Raw genomic sequence first — 16266 nt, 5'->3', positions numbered from 1 at the left:
GTTGAAAGTTAGTAGATAAGTCATTGAAATGATGAATATGGGTATAAATGAAGCTTTTTTGCTTTGGAAAATATTTGTTTTCAACTAAACTCAAGAGGAAAATGGTGTATAAACTTGAAGAAAACTACGTCATACTTAGAAAGGGGGAGTGTAAAAACTAGGAAACGTAGTAAAAACAGTAATATGATCAGGTTCAGTTCTGTGTCCAAGAATCGTCATTCGCTTAAATGATGACCGGGTGCCATTTAATCATTCCTCGTTGACTCTCGAATAAAATGAAGGTTCACTGGAAGTACAAAGGTAATGAAAGCGCGTTTCATTCAACACTAGAGATTAGAGTTTGTCCGGTCCTTATCTGGGCTGTAAGGCGGCTGTGGAAGCGTTAGTATGCCGGCCTTGGTTAAGTGGCTGTTCACAAGAAAGGCGATGAGAGTCGGGACGTTGTCGTGGTGCAACTATTAATCGGCTGCAATGTCTTGTCGGACACGATTGACCCTTCGTTAGAGTCTCTTTAGTACTTCCACGTAAAACTTGGTGTTGAAGGTTTGTTCAGGAGGAACAAATTCATGGTGGAGATGCCTTTGATGACTAAAAAGACAATGACCATTGTTTTCACTTTGGATTTGCTCATTCATCTGGAGCTCAAGGATGCCATCTCCACTCTTTACAACTTGAACATGGTATATTTAGTTTGTCACGAAGGTTGTAATACTAAAAAGAAAACTTGGGAGGTGTAAGAGAAAATCCTTTAGGGCCACTCATATATAATAAGTCCTGAGCCGCAAATAACAAAGCCGAGTCATCTATGCATACATACACACGTATTCATAAGTCTTGAATAATTGCCGCAACTAATTTCGGCCTCGTCATGCGGGCACAATTTATTGCTTGCCACATGTGTGGCAATAAGCCACATTGACAGAATAAATATGGCGAATTTCGTGTAATAATTACGCAGGCTGGCGGCTGGCGTGACTGCTTGCACGTCGAAGAGGCAATTTCATGCGGCTTATAATAAAGTATCATTAATTAAACGCCTTCCGTCCCGCACACACACCACAACAACACAATTTGCTGTCATTTTACTTCTGCAGCGAGAATCGGCATTGGATTTCCAGGTATGCCGCCGTCACATTTGATTGTCTGCATTATTTGTAATTTTTGAAAAGGCTACAAAAAACACACACACATAAAGCACAACGACAACAACAAAAGTAGCATAAAAATATTTCGCACCCACAAATTATGCCAACATTTTGTTTTTGTTTGAGTTTCTCTTTTTTGCTTTGCGTTGCTTTTTTGTTTGCACCGACGTGCTTCCGTGCGTTCGGTTGGCCATAATGCTTTCGTGCCGCCACAAACACATAACTGCAGGGAGCAATGAAAAATGAAAAATGTAGAAAAATTCGAAAAGGAAAGGGGCGGGGATGGGCGGCATGAACCATTGTTTTGCCACAGCAACAAGCATTGCGTGGCGTTGTTGGTTGTGGCAAACAAGAATGTGGAGCGGTAGTATATGGGTATGATAATTCGGCAGGCAACAGCAACAGCAACAACGACAAGCGCATACATTTATGGTAAGGCAGGCGAGACTTTGTTTTAGCCCGTTTATTGCTGGCGTTTCAGAGAATAAAATAAAAACGCTCGCATTCGCTTGTGCAACAACAACCCATTGCTTGCGTGAAAATTTGAACAATAAACGGCAGCTTTACGTTTGCGTTTTTCCCAAGCCTTTTCCATACACAAAATTATGACAAACCCAGTTGTATGTAAAAAACGTGGAACATAAAAAATTTTAAATTGTACATAAGCTTGAGAATCAGTAAGCGCAACGCAAATAAAAATATATTCCACGTAGAATTTTTAACTTTTTTGTACGAATTTTACATTTTCTCGTTCTCTTTGCCTTTGTACGTTTGGCCCAAAGTTTATGCGCTTTGTTTAATCGCGTACAAAGGCATGCTTACGGTAAAGTTGATGAATGGGAAAATGCTGAAATTCGTATTCCTTCTGCACCTGTCTGCTTCATTTTAATTTAAAAACTGCATGCGTTGGGAATTCAAAAAAATAAAAGATAAACGAGTCTCACTCACCGCCAGTAGATATCAAAATGGCTTACTGTGCGTGAAAACTTTACAAGTTTTTTGACCACCATTTCGCAGCAAACAAGATAATTAAAAGTGATGCGAATGACAGTTTTTATGAAGTCTTCCAAATTTAATTCGTCTGCTTGTCAGCTTGCGGTTTGCTAAAGTTTGTCTGCCAATTGAATAAGCTTTAGTAAGGCGGTCAAGCAAATAAATGCAAGAAAACTTGGATTTAAGATTTTGAGTTAATGGAATTCTGAGTTTAATTCCACGGCTTTGAATTGTGAGCAAATTTTCGAAACATGCGTTCCGTTTCTTATAAAAGTCGGTTTAAGCGTCACGTACTCAAAAAAATGGTGTTTAAGGCGGGTATACGAGATTGGGGCATAAAGCAAATGTAAAAAAAAACCCGAGTTTAAAGTTTTGAGTTTATGAAACTCTGAGTTTAATTTAACAATTAAGTGGTGTTTAAGGCAAGTTAACATGATTGAGGCGAATAAACTTGGTAAAGCTTTTAAAATGTAAAAAGAAAACTCGAATTTTAGGTTTTGAGTTTATCAAACTCTGAGTTTTATTTTACAGAAAGTGGTGTTTAAGGAGAGTTTACGAAATTTAGACGAATAAGCTGGTTAAGGTTTTTTTAAATGTGAAAGAAGACGCGAGTTTAGGATTTAGAGTTTATGAAACTCTGAGTTTAATTTTACAGTAAAGTGGTGTTTAAGGAGAGTTAACAAGATTGAGGCGAACAAGCTGGTTAAAGCTTTTAAAATGTAAAAAATACCCGAGTTTAAGGTTTTGAGTTTATGAAACTCTGAGTTTAATTATACAGTAAAGCGGTGTTTAAGGCGAGTTAACAAGATTGAGGTGGTAAGCTTGTTAACGCTTTTCAAATGTAAAAAAAGCGAGTTAAGATCTTGAGTTAATGAAACTCCGAGTTTAGTACCTCAGTAAAGTGGAGTTTTAGACGAGTTTACGAGGTTGAGGCGAATTAATTTATTAAAGCTTGTCAAAAGTAAAACGAACACCGGAGTTTAAGGCTTTGAGTTTATGAAACTCCGAGTTTAGCATCATAGGAAAGTGGTGTTTAAGGCAAGTTTAGGGAAACTTTTTCCATATTAAACTTTTTAAGCATTATTTTATGCTAAACACGAAATATTTAGAATAAAGTCGTGTTTAGTAGAACGCGCTATAAACTCCAACCTTGTATAACAAAATAAGTGTATAGAGAAAAATTTTGTTATACCAACACTCCTCCAATTCAGTGACGTCAATCCATAATATAACAGAGTTAATAAAACATTTAACTTTTTAAAGCTTTCAACTTTTTGGCGTTAATTACATTATTTAGGCGCGAATTTTAAGCATCTTTGTACGTTTTACACGCTTGATGCGCTGGATTGGCCAATTAAAATCACTTCAAACTTCAAATTTCTGGCACATAATTACGAGTATGACACCCTTGCAGACACCAACATCAATTTAAAAGTTAGAAAAAGCTGTCAATTAAAAGCTGTTAACAAAATTAGCTTGTATGAGTTTTTGACGAACACGTGTCGTAATTTGAAATAGCGAAAGGAGTTTACACAACCCTAAAATGTATTTTTACACCCTCGTATTGATATCTCTATGACACAGTAGGAAAATTGTACAACTTAACGATTTTCAGTTGCAGAAATTTTGGTGAGTCTGCTGCAAATCTTTTCTGTAGAGTTTGACGGGGTTAGTAAAAATAAATTGAGGTTAGGTCGAGTTTGAATATTCAGAGCAGTGAAATAATTAGAAAATGGCATGAAGTCCTTCTACCAAATTTTCTCCTTGTACTAAGTATTTATATACCTTCATGGGCAATTTGTGTTATTTTCCAGACTTCTCAGTGTTTTTAATAAGTATCGCTCATCTTGGCACTCATCCATCAAATTTCCGACAGAGCTGCCGAGTAATTACTAACAAAATTATTGGATTACACGATGTGTGCGTGGGTGTATGATTGAAAGTCGAAAATCAGTGAAAGTTCAAAACAGCTGACATTAAACTTTTAAATTGCTAAAATTCGTTAGCAACGCAACAACAACAAAAAAGAAAAGAAAAAATGTTGACTTCGGCGTATCGAAGCTCTGTTACCTTTCTCACATAAACTTTTTGTCATAATTGATTTCGATTGGTCAGTTTATATAGCAGCTATAACTTATAGTAGTCCGATATGAATAATTTGTCTACGAGATTATAGTAGGTATTTATTCTAGAAGTAACTCGTGCCAAATTTCGTGAGGAAATCTCGATAAATAACAAGGATTTTCATAGAAGAACTCGATTCGGATCGGTCAGTTTATATGGCAGTTATGTGATATAGTAGTCCGATCTGAATAATTTTTTCGGAGATTGTAGTATTTAATCGTATAGTAACTCATGTTAAATTTCGTGAGAATATCTAGTTAAATGAAAAGGGTTCCCATGCAAGAACTTGATTTTGATTGTTCAGTTTGTATGGCAACTATCTCCTATAGTGGTCCGATATTGGTGATTCCTCCAAATAAATAGCTTCTTGGATAGAAAAGAACGTGCGCAAAATTTTAGTTCGATATCTCAAAATCTGAAGGATGTACATAGAGACGGACAGAGGGAAGGACTTGGCTAAAGCGACTCAGTTCCTTTGTCAAATCTTTTGTATTGTATAAATAAAATCGGGTAGGGTCTCCACCGTTTCCCACTGAGTTTTGAAAACTTCGTAGCAAACTTAATATTCACCGTTCAGGGAATAACAAAGTGCTGATCCAAAATATTGCTACTCGTGTGGCATTGGAATGGATTGGCTGATGCCAGCACAAACTCGCATAAGAATTATTTATTACGTATACTACAAGAGTTTATGAAAATGTCCGATCGTTGTTGTTTTTGCCTTCATTGTGGCACGCAATTACCTTCATGAAGGCGAGGCAACAATCGACTGACCGAACGAGCGAACGACAACTTAATGTGTCCACGCGATGTTTTCGTAATAAAATGCCCGAGTTTTGTGTTGTAGTTGTTGTATAGCATGTGTGTCATTTTAAACTGCCGGCATTTACTCAACCCATTACATTTTTAATACAATTTTAACGACTAAAGTAAGTTATACCTAATTTTATGTGACTAATTTCTCACCTGCACAGTCTTTCTTCTCCCCTTGATGACATCAGGATCGTTGGTTATATGCTCTTCGATGAGAAAGCGTAGTTTGTCAAATACTTTGTTCTTAAATTTGCTCAAATATGTTTCGTGATCTTCATTGTCAGGATCGATTGTGCCATCATTCGATTTGCCGGCGACACTGGTGGGAGAGGAGAGAAGAATGTGAGTGGTTTTGGATTGACATGTGATTTGAAAGAGAGTAATTTTGAAAGCCTTTTAAAAATATTTGTTGTAAAAATATTAATATTTAAAAATATTTATATATTTTTCAAATTTAATTCCATTTTTTACTTACACTAGTGTGGTATAATTGTCGGAAGACAAATTCATAGTGAGCTCATCCTTCATTTTCCTCAATCGTTCGCCAGCCTCCGCATTTTTGGTGCTCATTTGTGAAGACCATTCACGAAACACAGCCAAAATTTTGTCATTCGAAAGCTCTTTTGGCAGAAGGGCAATTAATGAACATATAAAATAAAATAAAAAAAATAGTTGTTTACTCCATTACTCTAAAATTACGTTGTCTTGTTCTTTTCAATTCTTCTCAACAGCACATAAAGCAGTGTAAAATACGAGCATAAATACACTCTCTTTATTCTTTTTATTCGCCTACGCTTCATTAATTTTTATGTAAAGCATTTCCTTTGCCATTTTCCACACTTACCCAGTGCTCTTTGCACTTCCTTTTCCAGTTGAGTTTCTCTTAGTTTCTGCACGCGCTTGGTGAAGTCGTCCGGCTGCGTTTTAGAGCAGTTTGCATTTTGTTTAATGCTTTGCAGCGAGCGCTCAATAGCGTCACGCAGCTGCAAATACTCCGGATGCCATTTTTCAAGTAACATTGAACTGCGGGGAGTAAAGCAATAATGAAGTACTGGTTAAATCAAAGTGTTTGCAGTCAAAAGGACCAAGTAAATAAATTGCAAAATTGAGAGAAAATAACTCCTCCCCGTGGTATTGGAATAAAGTATTTAGTCAGACCTCGTAGCCTAAACGACTAACAGTTGAGCTTCTATTCTGCTGTGGATTGGTGATAAGGGGTTGGGTCTCATACGCACATCACACGTTCATATATTTATATAAGAAGCTAACCCTAATTCCCAGTTAAACATTTTCGCCGCCTAAATAATTTACGGGCAAATGAGCCTAACTGTTCGGCAATCTGACTATTGGAGATCTCTAATGTTCGAGTACATCGGGCATTCGGCAGCACCCAACCCTTAATCCGCGCCCCACACAAACACTCCGACCTATCAGGTAGGTGCCTCTAATGCTAAAATGAATTCAAAGACTTATGCCTTGTAAACAGAAAACCCCGGCTTAGACAAAAACTAAAGTCATGGTTATCCTCAACAAACCCAATGTCCCACACAAACACAAGCATCATACAACGTTGCATCGAGAGGAATTTTCGGCAACCCGAAACCATCATCGGGATTTCTCTTCATATTGCGGCTCCATAAGTGACACAGGCCACAAACAAATCACGATATATTGTGCAGACAGCACGGCATTCGTGGCCCCAAACTCTCCGCAAAATGCGTCGTACTTTGTCTACGATTGTCTGCAGTTACTCCTTCACATTCGTCAAGTGTGGAGTGAAACACATGCTTTCACTCATGGTTAGCCCCAGGTATTTGACTTGCGTCACATACAAGTCCATCTGGACAATCGATGGACGAACTGGCGACACTCTTAAGCACCGTCTTTTCCTATATCGATGGATCGCCACACCTAAGGAAGTAGAAGGTAGTCCGTATACAAACAACATTTACAGAGCGGCTCGAGCTGCCCGAACAGAAGCATATCATGAGATTCCAAATATATGGACCGTAGATGGATTCCTATGAGCAGCCGCGAACCACTTCGATCTCGGCACTCCCATTCATGCCGAGCAGAAAGGGCTTTTCTGTCTGAAACGTTGTTCTTCCAGTCGTTGCACTACTCGATCCCAGCTTGGGTAGTAAAACATTGACATTCTCTCTAACAACATTCTGAACATAAAATCTCGCATCCTCCTGCGCCCTTACATGAAACCATACCGTCTATCCGATCACATACGCCATGATAACTCCTGAAGCCGTTCCACCATAAGTCTTTCCAGCACTTTTCCAAGTACTGGAAGGAGACTGCTACCCGATAAGAAGGAGAATCGCTCCTCATCTTATCAAGGGACTTCAGGTGAGGAAATACTCTAGAACCTCGCGTGGAAAATATCCCTTCCAAACGCACGTATTAAAAGGGGCCTTCAGGTATTTTGGAATGAACTTCCACAAGATTTTGCTGATATCAAACCACTGGGGCATATAAAGGTCGTAAAGGCTTTCCGGGTTACCAATGAGGTTTAGGTTCAACAAAAATATCCAGTTTCTGAATCGACAAACTTATTTATTTTGCTCTATAGTCAATGACGAAAGTTCTAGAGATTGAAGAAATTTGTATTTCTATGAGACCCAGAACGAAACGTTCGAGTCCCTATAAAGTATATATATATTGTGTAACTGATCAAAGTAACGAACTACGTCGATTTAGCCATGTCCGTTTGTCCATCCGTCGGTATAAATATGAACTAGTTCCCAGATTTTCGAGATATCGACCTGAAATGTTGCTTACGTCCCTTGCTTCATAAGAAACTGATTATGTGTCGGAATCGCCGATATCGGACAACTATAGCCTTGCAAACTGATTAATGAAAATCAAGATAGAGATCTCTTTAGATCCGTTTTGGGATATTAAATGCAGCTCTGAAGGGCACTAAAGTTCGGTGCCACCTTCAAACTTTAAAAATTATTTAAGAAATGTAGAATCCCGGACTTTTCAGCTACGCAAATCCAGAAAATATAAGCGAAATTCCATTTTAAGCATACCCAGTTGCAGATTACAGCAAGCTGCTGGTATTTTCTCAATATCCCGAATCAACGCACAAACATAAAGAAGTAAGACCCATGAATGTGTGCAGTTTAGCGTAAATGTGTGTGCGTGTGTGCGTGTGTGCATAAATTTACGCAGTCACAATGACACATCCGTATTCACAGCTGCATTTTGTAAAAGTTCCAAGTTTATGCAATCTTAATGAGATACGCATATGTGTGTGTGTGTATATAGCATGGAAGAAAGCTGAGAAAAATAATTTAATGCAACGCAGTCAACAAATAAACACACACCCCCTCACCCGCATTAGAAGCAAAGAAAATATCGAAAGTTTCAACTGTCTGCGCAGTTATTATCTGCAACTATGAATTCAAGCGCTGAAGAAACGCATAAGCAGCAGGGGAACGAGGAAAATTGCATTCCGCATCGAGTCATTGCGGATATGAACTTGTTAAGTCAGTCAAATGAAGCAGCGTGCGATAACGAAGTGTGGTGTAAACGCTGGCGAGGGCAGCGGCGAGCGTGTAATAGCAGCTGAATTTACTTACTGGCGCTTTACAGTTATTTAGTAACTTGCACTAGCAACTAATACAAACGCAAAGTAATGCTTGATTAGAAGCCCCGCCAGCGCTAAATAACGCCTTGATGTTTGAGGGGAGAGGGTGGGGTTAAATTTTTGTTTAAACTAATAATGAGCAGAACAACTTGGTAGTAGTAATGCAGCATATATTTATGTGCTTAGTAAATTTTGTTGCATGCAATTTTAAAGTTGCTAACATTTTGTGTACAAAAGTGTTTGTCTTAATGAGAAGAAGGCGAATTTGAAGGAGACTTGGTGTTTTCTCGAGTTGGAAGTTCTACTGCACGCTCAGAGTTGCTTGAGTTGAGTTGACGTTGGGGTTGTGAATATTGCAAAATTTATGAAGTGTACTTGACTTAGCAAAACTTATTAAAACTGAGATTATTAATAGCAGGAAAATTTATGAAACATAACAGTGAATGAAAAGTTATATTATATTACAAAAGTTGGTTTCAGTTGGATAAACAGAAGTTGAGGAAATATTGCATGAAAATCATCGTCCTGACATCAGATAGATAGAAGATCTTCTCTTATGGAATAACTCAACATATTTTGGTTAATGTTTTGTGTAAAAACTGTAAGAAACCCAAAAATACCTGACTCTTTTCAACGTAGCTGAGGACCCTACATTCATCAAACGCTTCATTGGTGATGACTAGACTTGGATTTATGAATTATGAATGTATGTGGAAATTGTTCAAAGTCTAGCAAAAAGTGTTCCAAAAATGTGCGAAATTTCAGATCAGTATCGCAAAAACTGATAGACGAGTTCGGGTATATACAGCCAGATATACACACACAGATGGCTAAATCGACTCAGCTGATCATGCGGATCATTTAGATATATAATTTTTTAGGATCGCAGACGTCCCCTTTTGAGTGTTACAAACATCGTAATGTCCGCTATTCAGAGTATAAAAGCCAAAACTTGCTAAAGACACAGAAGTCCTTCCAGTAGAGGTTTAAAATTAGTGTATGGAAAATTGGATTAAGCGTTAATAAGCTTGGTTTCAGAAGAAAGCAATAAGAGTTCCGCCTTTTAACTTCGAATGTTTCTTAGTAATTAAAGCCACATAGTTCAGCGTGAAGGATGGTGCCATGTTTAGAAGTTCATGAAAGTGGAGAAAGTTCTCACCGCGCCAATCACTTGGCAGTAGCCAGAAACGATTCTTTTATATATGGCTCAAGCAGCTCACGACTTCCTCTGGGTAGCCAAAGAACATTCGTTTTAAGGTGAGTTAAAGTGAGAAGGTGAATCTCCCTTGCTAAAGGTTGTGCGCTGGGCTTGAGAGGTTTTGGTGACTACCTTAGCAAACGCATTAAGGATAACGATTTAGGGGCATGAATCCGGAATATCCGGTCCCTTAATTGGGAAGATGCCGTCAGTAAATTCAGCATCCTTGAGGAAATATCTCCAAATGGGTTGAGGCTGATCGACTTTGTCGGGCCTCGAAATATGGTTATCTGTAGTACTAGATTCCAGCATAGATTCACGAAGCTATTCAAACACGGCCCCTAAGAACTGATAAGGACCATGCATCAGCTTCAAATAGTCTAATAGTACACAGTCATCACATTCGCGATTAGGACGTGGGTCACAATTGACAGTCATAGCTTCAAAAGCTTAGATAATTTCGTAATAACGTTGAAATCTAACTCACTTTGGACTGAGTAGGCAATTGAGAGTAAGGTTCTTTCTCGACGAACAATGACCAAACTCTATAAGTCACTAATCATCCCCGTTCTGTTATATGGCGTAGAGGCATGGACGATGACAACATCCGATGAGTCGGCGTTACGTGTTTTTGAGAGAAAGGTTCTGCCGAAGATTTATGGTCCTTTGCGCATTGACAACGGTAAATATCTCAGCCGATGGAACGATGAGCTGTACGAGATATACTACGACATTGACATAGTTCATCGAATTAAAAGACAGCGGCTACGCTGGCTAGGTCATGTTGTCCGGATGGATGAAAACACTCCAGCTCTGAGAGTATTCGACGCAGTACCTGCCGGGGGAAGCAAAGGAAGTGGACGACCTCCACTCCGTTGGAAGGATCATGTGTAGAAGGACCTGGTTACACTTGAAATATCCAATTTGCTCCAAAAAGCAAAAAAGAAAGAACTGCCGTGTGTCTACGCCAATAAAGAAGAGGAAGAAGATCTATTATACATGATATAAAATCAAAAAATAAAAATAAAAAAAATTATACAAAGAGCTAAGTTAGTATTGGCGCTCATCGTTCAAGTATGGACATAAATTAAAATCTCTGCTTATAGAAAAAAAAAAGAAAAAAATATAGACTGAGACGAACAGCTATTTAAGAAAGTTATATCCAATTAGCTAAATCTTTCGATTTCTTTCTCTCTGATGGCAAACAGAAATTTAAGAGATGTCGAGAAGATGAAACTGTGCGAATAATCTAAATCATTGAAACGGTACTCATTAATTTATACTGCACACACTTCGTGGTTATCTCAATCACTCAACCGAAATGTTTCGGCAGCAAGTCCGAAAACTCGTTAATTTCTTTCACAACGAGCTGCTTGCCGGCAAAAGTATTTCAATTACCAAAGCAACCAACCCACAAAAGGATTACCTCTTTCTCCTACACATTTTTGCCGAAATACTTTCGCACACCCCAAATATTTAACACGACTCAAGCGCTTTAAGGCAATAAACGCGAACGCTGCATAATTAAGGGCTGAACGCGCAAAGCCAGCAGGCAGCCGCCAAGCAGATAATCGAAGTTTATTGTTTTGTAAATGCTTAATTGGAGTTTTATTACGTGTTCTGGCAAAGCCACGCACACACACGCACACAAGTACACGCTTGCATCGCTACGTGCCACAGTTGGTATGAAATTGAAAAAAAGATAAATATAATATAAATATAAATAACCCTATTAACTGCACGCGCACATGCCCTCATAAGTGTGCTTGTGTGTGTCTGTCTAAATTCGTACGAGTTATAACTTAATGTGCATTTATTATTTTATAAATATCCAATTATACAAAATTATCCAGACATCACTCACCGATAGTCCTGCTTGAGCACATATGCGTGTGCGGGCGCAACGCCCCCCTCTCCGCTGCTGTTGGCAGTTTTTGCGTCTGCTGTGCTGTCCTTTGCGTACCATTTTTGCAGCAGGTTTCGGTCGTCAGTGCTCGTTTGCGCCTGCTGTAGTATGTCGGTGAAAATGTCTTCGTCGATGTGCGTCGGTAATGGCATGGGACCGATGCTATCGCCGATAAGTGCCTATAAAAGCAATTGAGGAGTGAAAATGATAATTTGCAAATTGCATTAGAAGAGATTTTTCTCTGCCAGCGGCAGAGCTTATGCTTCGGCACATTGATGTGGTTGTGTGGGTATATGGATTTATGTACTTGGCGTGCACTTACCAGGAAAAAGACACTTTTCGAATTGTTGTAGCAAGTCTCGATTTCATGCAGATAGTCATGGAGTATATATGGCTCTTGTTCGACTTGCATAATTTGCAATGGGCCAGTGCCAAAGTGCATATCGACGATTTCAATCTGAAATGAAATTTATTTTTGTCTTTAAATATGTTTTAAGTTCTTCAATATAGCGCGCAAAATCTATTGCAATAATTGGAAGCAAGTATTTGACTGTAACATTTACCTCGATTTGTCTGTCATCATAGATGGACTGTAGCTCGGGTCCCACTAGTTCCAAAAGCATGCGTCGCTCTTGGCAGAATTCTAGAGAAATTGTCGGAAGAAAATATAATAAATATGTGGGTTTGAAACTGGTTAGAAAGCTTAAGTATGATTAGATTGTCACGAAGGGTGCGGAAAGTTGAAAACAAATCCAAAAATTCGGTTTGGGATTTATGGTGGGAGAGAGACTTCGTCCTGACATGTGACCAAATATGTCTTTTATGTGCGCTTGGAGCTCACATATGCGATCAGGGTGGATAAAAAAGGTATCTTTGGTACAACCGTCGATTAATTCAGCCTACATGATGAAACACACTCTAATGGGTTGAGGCTGATCGACTTCGCTGGGTCCGTAATATGGTTAAATGTAGTAGATTCCAGAAAAGGAAAATTCATTAAACTACCTGGCTGTATCCGGATCTAAAACCCACCAAACAGATTGATCATGTTGAGATAGACGAAAGACGCGTCTCCAGTATTTTAGACCTACGTACGCTCCGAGGTCCTAACATTGACTCGGACTACTATCTTGTTGCAGCCAAAATACGCACACACCTCTGTGCAACAAAAGCGTCGTTGAGAAGCTGCAATCACAACAGACAACCGAACGATTTTCTACTCGACGTACACTCTTGCTCTCTGAGAGCTCTCCTCAGTAATTCTGCCTAAGGGAAATGTGAGACAGCGTCTCAAGCTCCTTACATACAGTTGCAAGCGAAACCATTGATTTTCGTAAAGGTTGAAAGAACAGCTGGTAAGATGAGAAGTGCCGTTTCGCAGTGGAGAGAAAACAAACTGCCCCTCTCGCAACGTTACGATCGACCACATTACGTGCGGGATAGGATAGATACCGAGAGTTGCAGAGGGAAGCGAGACGCATTTCCAGACAAAAAAAAAGAGACCGAAATGTGTGAGTATGAAGAGCTTGACAAGCTGGGCGGCAGGGAATGCGCTCGAAAATTCTACGGAAAGATGCGGCGACTAACAGAAGGTTTTAAGACCAGAGCATACTTTTGTAGAAACCCTAGAGGTGGTTTAGAGACTGATGCACTGAGTATTCTGAATTTATAGAGGGAACACTTCTCCAGCCTGCTGAAAGGCAGTGAAAGCAAAACACTAGGAGATGGTGAAACCGATTCCCCAATCGCAGACGATGGTAGAGGCTTGAATAGCAATTACCTATCTGAGAAACAACCAAGCGGCAGGGCCGATATTGGGATATTTTCTTAATATCAACTCTTCCACAAATGTAAGATTTCAAAGTTGGAAGTTTTCAATGATTGGGCTCAATTATTTTATTTAAAATTACTTTCCTTTATCATTCAAATTTCCTTCGCGGATACCTTTGTGCTGAGAACCTATATGTTGTGCTCTGAGAAGCAGCTTTTCATAGGACTTTTTGGTGGTATGAATCCGGCTTTATTCAAGAGATATTCAGGCTGGTTGAGGCTTTTAAGGATTACTAAGAATTGAGTATCATAAATCACTGCCATTGATATAAGGTAATCCTGGAAGAAGAGTTTAACCTACTTATCTGTGCAAAGGGTTGGAAAAGTGCATGTTGTTTGCCAAAGAAAAATACTATGAAAATTATGCTCTTTGAAAAATTAAAAATCTAAGTTGAATAATTCAGTTTTCAGATCCCAAATATGAAATCAAGTCAAAACCATCGAATAAATAGGCCTGTTGTGTTTATGAAAATTATTTTCATTCTAAAGATGTGTTCAGATTGCGCGATAGCCAACGAATTAGCCATTAAATAAAGTCCTCAGCCAATAAGCAATAAAAATAAAGTGAAAAATGGAAACAAGCAAACAACAACAACACGTTGGCTACGTGCGTACTCACCCTCCTTCAGGCTGGACACATAAACTTTGATGAGCAACGGCTTGGGCAGACGTGTATTTTTGCTCGTTATGCCGCGCAAAGCGCTCAGCACGCCCTCATCGATGGGCACGGCCATATTGCGTGCCACGAAGACTGCTACGTTGGCGGTGCGCTAGAATGAGTGAAGTGCGTGTCCACCGCGTTGGCACTTACTGCTCCGCAAGCACAAGTATTGCTTATCTCTATGCTTTGTTCTTTTTTGCGTTTAGCCGCCCTTATCGGTTTTGTTTGCCACAGTTTTAATATCCCCCGTTATTGTCGGGCAAAAAATCTAAATCACTATTTAATTGCATGCGCATGTGTTGGTTGTGTATCTGCGTCTGCATAGTCCTGCGTCGTGTTTTTTTGTTGTCGTTGCGGCAATTCCAATCGATTACAACGGCATTCAACAGATGTTGCTGCGGCTGATTATTTTATACACACTCATACATACACATATACGGAACATTCGCCTCTTCTTTAAAGAAATGCTGTGCTCTCATTTATTTGTCTCATGCTTTTGCGCTCTTTATGTGTATGGGAGCGTATGTGTGTTTGCATATCTGAAATGGTAATGTCGGCAGCGAAACGGCACGGCTCATAATAACTCTCGTTTATGCGTGTGTATGTGCATGTTCAATATTTTATTGCTGTTTTCTCCAGTTGGCCTTTTAAAAAATTTTATTCTCCTGCCAGATTTCGAAAAGAAGAATCTCGGCTTGTGTCCACACCTGTAAATAAAAGTGGAAAAATATCGAAGATAAGTTTGAGTTTATGTTTACTCGTTAAAGATGCATGGCAGTTAATGAAAAAATTTCTGAAAGCTAGTAGGAGGAAGAAAAATTATATTCAGTCTTTTCAATATTTATTAATACTCGGAAGGCAGCAGCGATTGGTAAACTTTTACGAGTTATTAATGTGTACTTTATTTATGTCTCAGCGTAATTTTTTTTCGCTGATACTTTGCAACTTCATCCTCGCCAAGTATATTTTGAAAATATTGAGATGAAAGTGGGTTGGAATTTCAGACATGCATAAATATGATTTTATTAGAAGAAAGAAAATTTAAAAACACGAAGCTTTAAATTTATTCTTTTTTTTATAAAATACTAAAATAAGTTTAAGTATAGGTTTAGATTAACATAAAAATAAAATACAATCAATCATATATTATATTGGGTCACCACCGACACGGTGGACAGGTGGGTCGAAGTCTTAAACTCGACATGTAAAACTGCATTGGAGAGCTCCTGTCCACTAAAAAACCGAAAGGCATGGAGAAGCCTCTCTGGAGGACTATATAACTCTCTTAGAGCGTCTTGCAGACGTTTATTCAACAAGGCTTGTAGAAGTGGGTCAACTAACTACTAGGCGTTGTATAAAACGGGTCTTGCAATATACGAGTCCAAGTTAAGGAAAGCAAAGGGGGCTTCATAGAAAAGCTTCTGCGAAAAAGTGGAGGACTGCCATAAGTCCTCTAGGTGCAGGCATTTTTTGCAAAGAACCCCGTCTGCCCGAGTTATCTTAAGGACACAAACGGGAAATGGACCCTCAGCAGTGGAGATACACTTCGGGTGCTCCTTGATGCTCACTTCCTGAGCAAGGAGTTCTGCAAAACGATTGCGCAGCTTTCTGGATGAACGGCACTTGACATGGGCTATCAATTAGTTTAAACCCTTAAAGTTCTAGGGACTGGATGGCACCTTACCAGCGCAACTGAAAAGACTGGGTTAGATCCCTGGGTTACATCCCGGGGACCTGGAACGAGCTACGGCAAGGCGAGGCATATTCCGAGGGACCAGTGGATACTTCCCTGCATACCCTCGTGTCATGGCTTGAGGAAGCCATTAGGGTTAAAGAATTCGCTGTTGGGACTTTCCTTGATATGGAGGAAGCTTTCAAGAATGTTGTGCCATTAGCATTCGTAGCTGCTGTTGACGGTCTTGCGGTTGAATCAAACCTCAAACACCTCATTTTCAGTCAGTGCGATAGAGTGATTGAAACGGAATGGGGAAA

General features: G+C 39.2%; 1 protein-coding gene across 1 annotated transcript in view; it reads right to left on the bottom strand.

Annotated features, from left to right (window-relative positions):
• Positions 1–16266, bottom strand: part of LOC105227723 (protein qui-1) — a gene marked incomplete at its 3' end in the record, with an annotated part of 123529 nt that overhangs the window by 16799 nt on the left and 90464 nt on the right. Inside the window, 7 exon segments of the mRNA XM_049453580.1 lie at positions 5229–5394; positions 5551–5695; positions 5920–6098; positions 11742–11962; positions 12106–12240; positions 12347–12426; positions 14233–14981. Coding sequence (XP_049309537.1) covers positions 5229–5394; positions 5551–5695; positions 5920–6098; positions 11742–11962; positions 12106–12240; positions 12347–12426; positions 14233–14347 — 1041 coding nt within the window.

Source organism: Bactrocera dorsalis, chromosome 3, assembly GCF_023373825.1.
Source record: "Bactrocera dorsalis isolate Fly_Bdor chromosome 3, ASM2337382v1, whole genome shotgun sequence".
Lineage (NCBI taxonomy): Eukaryota > Metazoa > Arthropoda > Insecta > Diptera > Tephritidae > Bactrocera > Bactrocera dorsalis.
Note: the sequence above shows the minus strand (reverse complement) of the source record. Positions and strands in the feature narration are given on the sequence as shown.